Source organism: Oculina patagonica, unplaced genomic scaffold (genome assembly GCF_052425735.1).
Source record: "Oculina patagonica isolate OP01 unplaced genomic scaffold, crgOcupat unplaced1090, whole genome shotgun sequence".
Lineage (NCBI taxonomy): Eukaryota > Metazoa > Cnidaria > Anthozoa > Scleractinia > Oculinidae > Oculina > Oculina patagonica.
Window position 1 is genome coordinate 1 of NW_027557073.1, and position 6954 is coordinate 6954.

General features: G+C 36.6%; 1 protein-coding gene across 1 annotated transcript; it reads right to left on the bottom strand.

Annotated features, from left to right (window-relative positions):
• Positions 1 to 5: 5 nt before the first annotated feature.
• On the bottom strand, positions 6 to 5349 carry LOC144639587 (fermitin family homolog 2-like). The gene is made up of 8 exons (XM_078498872.1): positions 5128 to 5349; positions 4309 to 4416; positions 3441 to 3533; positions 2628 to 2672; positions 1321 to 1367; positions 425 to 474; positions 251 to 322; positions 6 to 124 (listed from the first exon to the last, which is right to left on the bottom strand). Exons 2-8 carry the CDS (start codon positions 4330 to 4332, stop codon positions 6 to 8), a joined length of 450 nt encoding a protein of 149 aa, XP_078354998.1. The 5' UTR covers positions 4333 to 4416; positions 5128 to 5349.
• Positions 5350 to 6954: the final 1605 nt, after the last annotated feature.

The following is a 6954-nucleotide window of genomic DNA, read 5'->3' on the forward strand; positions in this document are numbered from 1 at the left end:
AAATCTCAAGTTAACTTGAAACTTACACATGAGCAGCAGATTTCAATGTCATCTGATTCTTTGAGCTTTATCTTGATGTTAAACTTTTCTTTGCTCACATTAACATCTGGAGTGATCTCACAACCTATGTGTACATGTAAAACACATCACCGAGGGCGGCCACTTAAAAGAAGTTTCACTGTATCTGGAAATGGAAAGCTTTCTAAGACAAATAATCTAAAAATCAATAAGCTGAAGTCTTTCCACTTACCTCTCAGATTCATTTTTTGAACTGGTGCACCAAACGCTTCCTCTTGGCTTTTAAATAATACCAGAACAGTGTCTAAGGAGGATTAAAGTACTTAGTAAACAACACTAAGTTCTAAGGGGGTTTATGAAAAGAAAAAAATCAGAATAAAAAAATGAGCAATTAATTGAAAGATACCTTTAAAAACAAACCAGTACTTCTTTTTCTTAGTGCCAAATGTTTTGTGCCTAAAAGACATAATGAGGTCTCTAGATATAAATCTGTCATTACAATTATAAAGTACCAGAAAATACCCTACATAAGCTAAGTAAAATAATGCTTATGAGAAACAGATTTCAGTCATAGCTGTAGCCACTTCAACAGTGCTCACACCAAGCCTGATTGATTGCAGCAGCCCCCCCCCCACACACACACACACACTCTTTATTCAGTTTCTTATTGTGGCTGAATACTCTTTGATATTCCTAATATCTTTTTTGTCATGGTGAAGATAAATCCTAGACAGGATTCGCTTGTCTAATTTTTACCTCAAATTTTGTAATATTTATGTATGATTAACTGGCAATGGGACTGAGCACTTGGAGTCCAATTCTGTCTGTTATCATACTCATGGTTAATTCAGTCACCAGCTACACAGTCATCATATTTTGTTAATCCCTTGACAATGTACGATTACGGACCGAATTAGACTCCACTCAGCCTATTATCATTAGAGCAGTTTTCAGTTGAGTGTGGTAAAACCAAAACCAAAGTAATTACTTTAACCAGTCACAAAGGGACACTTACAATTAATTAAACCAATCAAAGCTCAAAGTAATTAGAAAAAGTTGTCACGAGGCACACAAAAATGTACATGAGTAAACTCACAATTGCATTTGGTTTTACTTTTAATTGGCAGAAAAAGTGGCGGAAGATTTTTAACAAAAGTCAATAAATGAGCATAGTAATGCAAAACCAAAGGTAAAAGCAAATTATTTTCGACACTCAAGTGTATTTATACCATGTAACTTTTGCTAAAAGACAAATTCATAAAAATGCACCAAAAGTTTGTTTGCAAAAATGAAAAGACTTACTTCACCAAGTGAAGGTAATCTTTTATTTCTGGAACTGATGTCAGGCTCTGCCAAAGCAACAAGAAATGTTCTAGTTTAAATTACTTAATTAATAATTAATGAATCTAACAGCAAAAGGCAATTTAATTCTTTTGGGAAGGTATTTCTCTCCAAAACTTGCCATAGCTTCTAAATTAAATGCCAGGTTCAAATAAACACCAAGTCCATGAGTAAGGTTGGCAGGCTTTTTTAAGCCAGGTGGGAGTCCAGGAGTCCTATGGATGGCCACTTTTCAGAAAAAAATAATTTTTTTAGCAAATTTGGAAATCTTTAGATACCTTTGCACTCATAACTGCAGAAAAACACCTTGCATGCTCCTCCGGCCCTCCTATAGGGACAAAGTCGGGCCTTATAAAAAAATTGGACTCTCACTTTTTTAAATCCTGGCTAAAAGCCTGTAGGTTGGTAAGGTAAAGTCTTTGTTCAAGCAAAGTGGCTCACCAGGCCAGAGCCTATCGTGGTTTCTATAGCATTTAGCAAGCAGGCTAACTTTGGGGCACGTGCGAGAGCGACATGGGAGCGGACAAGCCACGACTCATAAGCAGCAACGCCCTGACAGCGAGTAAGTTCAAGTAAACTCAAGTCTGGACAGCAAGGAAGCATATTTCATTCTGAGTGACCTTGCTTCTGCAATCTGGTCCTCCATGATGCTGGTTAAGGGGCAAATAACCAAGATACAAGCCTTTGTGTTAGGCTGCTCGGCTGTCATTACATATGTTTGGAAAATTAAACTATTGCCTATTCCAGTTGGCAAAACGGCAAGTACATCTCGGTTCATCAGCAAACATTTAACAGCGGTATCCTGCTCTTTTTTAGGTTGTAATTCAAGAAACAGACTGGAACTTTGCTAAAACATAAGAAATACACGCACTCAACTCTCTCTTCATATTGTTGTTTGTTGATGACCTATTTGCTACAACCCATGGCAAACTGAACGACTCTGTGGGAATCTGATTCGCATTTCATCAAATGAAACAGACCGACAGTTTGCTAACCTGTCTCACCTTTTGGCCAATGGTATTTCACTTTGCTCAGGCAAAGCAGAAATGGAAAATTTACAGAGATCAAAGCAGGCTCTCTTTATTGGTGCCTCTCCACGAGTCTTCATGTCACTTCGCTCGCCAGTTGCGCGTGCCCCAAGCTATAATCATGCATGACCCAAGGTGAGCCTGCTGACAGACTATATGTAGGACACTAGAACCAAAAAATGATCTGGTCCAGACTTATGGAGGTTGTATAGCATAAATGAAAACAAGTTTTGGCCCTACCTTTTGAGGTGTTTGAGTGGTAAGGGAAGATCCCTCAAGTGTTGCCTGAAAAGAAATGGATGAGTTGTTTAAACCTGGTACCACAAAAGGAAAAAATGCTTCTACACTGTATAAGTAAAGGTTAAGATATACATAAGCAAAAAATGGTGATATAACGACTCCGAAACATTGTTCGTTTTTATTGTTTGACTATTTAAACTAGTCCTGATCAAGATAATTGGGGTGCATTTGATGTACATGGCAAAATGATTGTCAGCCTATTATGCCTCACTAGGGATGAGAAGTATGAGTGATAGAGGTAGCTGGTCATGTAAACTTATCGTAAAGTGATTGCATGATGAGCCACTGTGTGAATTTGACAGTATGAATTGTAATTGTAAATAATTTATGTGTTCTATTATAAACCGTCACTCCTTGCACTTTTATAAAACATTGACATAGAATTTGTGAGTTCTCAAACTATTTTGCATAACTTTCTTTTGTTTTTGGGTGCAGGTTATCTGCCAGTGCAGGTAATCTGCTGAATCTTTTTTCTTATTCTGGCAAAAATCGACTGGTGTGGGTAGCCTGCCATGCAGGTAAACAGACAGAATTTATACACCACTTTCATAATGGCGGCCAATTTATTTATTCTTTTATATGTATACTAATTAGCCCTACTGGCCTCGTTTTAGAGTAAAAAATTCTTTTGAATTGTTTACATGCTGACGAGGCCAGTAGGGCTAATTAACATACATATAAAAGAATAAATAAATTGGCCGCCATTATGAAAGTGGTGTATGGTCTCTTCTGTAACAACACAATTAACTGTACCTGTAAATCACAGAGTGCGGCATCTATGTCGTCATTGTCATCATCACTGCCCTGTTGATTCTGTGGTGATGTGGAGGTCAGCTTCACCTGGAACTGAAATCAAAACAAATTTCAGGTCAAATTGATTTCAAACTAGTTTGATTTGCATTTCCCTTTGTTCACAGATTACTTTGCCCTCAACTTCATTCAAACTACAAAATGGACATGGCAAAAACATAATCCACCACTTGTTGAGCAGTCCTGTGTAATGGTAGAGTTCTCTTCTCTTTGAGTACATTTCCCCAACAAAATTACATTATCTTGCTCCTCAATTTGGGCTATATTCATTCAAACGCACTATTAAAAAAATTAAACTTTAAACTATTTGTACAAGCAGGTTTAGCAACAATTCTGAAATAGGTGGGACATCACTTTGCACAGACATGTTCAATGCCTGCCCTGATTATATTTTTAACAATCTAGATTTCTTGTTGTATGTTGTAACAGTATAATTCAAAAGTAAAATTAATCTGATACTTGACCATCATACAAAGAAGAGCAAATCCGATTTCAATATTTCTTGATAAAAAATCTCTCTGTATGCCTAATAATACACCATATACAAAAATGTAATTGAGTAGTGCTAAGTAGTTAAAAATGGTTTCCTGTACATTTTACAGTTTACTTGAAAGTAATGTTTAAAGAACTAAAGTTCTTAAAAGAAAAGAAAAAACAATTAAAAGGCCTTTTTTGCCTGTCAATTGAAGTTCAATTCCTTCATACACATGTCTAGTCCATTTTCTCTCCCTTTATCTCTTTTTTATAGTTACAGTCAGTACAGCTCAGAATTAACCTAACAGGGAACACTGAATGTTAAACCATGGCTGACCTGTATAGCAGCAAATGTCATCATCTCTTCCTCGGTGCACTCTACCTCCTCAGTTAAGATTGACCACTTGGCTTGTTCATACAGCTGATTAATTCGCACCTCATCCACCTAATTAGTTCAATTTACGGCACAAACAATACCGGTAACTGAAATTAGTACAACCGCTGGTGTAGCCTGAGTAAATAGTTCGTAAATTACATGCTGCAGCCGCATAGTAAAGGTGGCCGCTATATACAGGTTTGTCATAATGTTGCTCATAAAATAATTTTAAAAAGGCTAAAAAGAGATAAAAGTTATCAAAGTTCTTAAAAACAAAACGTTTTCGACTCGAAGGTCATCATCAGTGTGATGACCTTCAAGTCGAAAACGTTTTGTTTTTAGGAACTTTGATAACTTTTATCTCTTTTTAGCCTTTTTAAAATTATATACAGGTTTATTTACAGTATTAAACTGCAATACTTTCAGGACTTTGATTACTGGCCACTTAATGGGTGGCCGTTAAAAAGTGGTTTGACTGTATACTTGAACAGAAAAATACAATGAAGAATATTACTGTAACATTGCAGAGTTCAACAAATAACTTGGTTAGTGAGGTCAGCTGTACTACCATTCATGTATTTCTATAAACGTAGAGTTCAAGGCAAATGGATACTGAAAATTGGGTTAAAATTAAGTAAAAGAAAACCCCAAACTGTCTGAAATAGTGGCGTTCAAGAAAGTGGGGGTGATTTTTCCAAGATCTGTAGATTGACAGGCCTGTAAAAATATCCATAAGTCATAGTATTACAATGTACATAACATTAAACATATTCTACTTGCCTTTGGGTTTAGATCAAAGAATGCATAGTACTTGTATCTCAAAAGAAGGGTGGAGAATTCTGCAACTTCCTGTTAAAACAAAATTCATATTTCATGTCCTTTCCCGTTGGGTTACTAGATTTGATAAGTAATTTTTGGTAGGGATCACACGGTCCCCTTAGAAAACAAGGTTTGATTTCCATATACGAGGTTGAACAAAGCCATTGAAAAAATAAATACCCCCCCCCCCCTAAAGCACCTGAAATATTATGTGTCTCCCCCTGAGAGCATTTCTCCTCCCACCCTTGCCTGTCCTTTTTAGTGCAGAATGCACTATTGTGATGGTTTGGTGGGTTGGCGTTTGCTAAACCCCCTAAACCACTAAACCACTAAACCACTAAACCACTAAGCCACTAAACCGCTAACGCGGTGTAAACTTTTAATCACCAATTAATTAATTAATATCAATTAATTAATTATTTCTGTAAAGGGGGGAGGGGATGGAGAGCACCTGACCGTGTGCCCTTGGTAAATCGGGGAGTCCATTACGATACTTACAATTGAAGAACTCAAGGTATATATTTGTTTCAGAAAGCACTATGCTCTCCTTGTGGTACAATTCTTTCTGGAAAAAATACTTTGTGCTAAACGCATGCGCAGATCAGTCTTCATCACGAACATTGCGTTTTTCTTCTGCAGAAGGATTCGTGTAGACTCCGTGGCCCCAAGTTAAAACCACAAATTAATTGAATTAGACAGTAAGGCGTCATAGCAGATCATGTGAAATATTTCTTGATATGGCAATGCTGTTTTCTTAGAAAAGGTGATCTAGCATCTCATAATTAATTGATAACCTGATAACATCTGTGTTATAATCAATGTCGCCTTCTTTGCAGAAAATAAATCACGTTACCATAAACATCATGTTACATCCGTTTTTGACAAAAACAAAAGTATGTTACATGTTTTTGACAAAAACAAAAGTATCTCGTTTGCTGTTTCAATAACAAACTGAAATTCAAGCTATCGAAAATTAAAATAACAGTGACGTGTTTAGAAATTTTGTATTAAAGCCTAACGTGGTGTGCTTTTCAATGCGGTTGAATTCCTGTAGAATCCGTGGCGTTAATTTAATTAGACTTAAAAGGCATCACAGCGATCTGCGAGAAAAAAACAACAATATCATGTTACATCCGTCACTTCCTTTCCTTTTATTTGTTCTCCATCGGTTGAACTAACCTCCGTTTTATTTTGTAAAACCTCTGCCGCTTTAGTGTTTGAACATGCTTTCGTGACGGTTCCGACATTTCTTGAAAGAAATCTTCACACTACGTGCTTCTCGGCTTCATGCTTGAGTGAGCGTGTGACGTGTTCACAGCGCTTTCGTAAATCGTAATTAGGTATGCAAAAACTTGCACCGGGATTTTCGGCGTGAACACCTGATAACCAGGAAACAAATATCCTAGCTGTACTGCGTTTTAAAAACCCTTTCGAAAAGATGTTTTTTGATTAGATTTGTTCTTTAGTTTTGAGAATCGTCTTTCGTGCAGTTTAAACCGTAACTTAATTAAATTAAACAAATGTCATCGATGTCGCCGTAAAACAAACAAAAAACAAGAGTTTCATGTTACGGCATTTTCAAGGAAAACAAAAGTATTTTGTTACAAACGAACGAAAGTGTCGTGTTACGTTTGCAAAGATTAACGTAAGGAACACCTAGGAAAGAATACAAGTAGCCTGTGAACAGTTTTTCCGAAAGTAAAGTAAAGCAAATAAACACGAACATATATAAGACATCATACTTTCAATTGTTCCATATTGCATTCTGCACTTACCAAATCATCGAGA

Bases quoted from the DNA above. Each gene is read 5' to 3' on its own strand.
- LOC144639587 (XM_078498872.1), bottom strand. From the start codon at position 4,332: ATGATGACATTTGCTGCTATACAG. The intron at 3,534-4,308 runs GTCAGCCATGGT...TTTTGATTTCAG, and splicing joins TGACATTTGCTGCTATACAG to TTCCAGGTGAAGCTGACCTC. The intron at 323-424 runs GTATCTTTCAAT...AATCCTCCTTAG, and splicing joins GTACTGGTTTGTTTTTAAAG to ACACTGTTCTGGTATTATTT.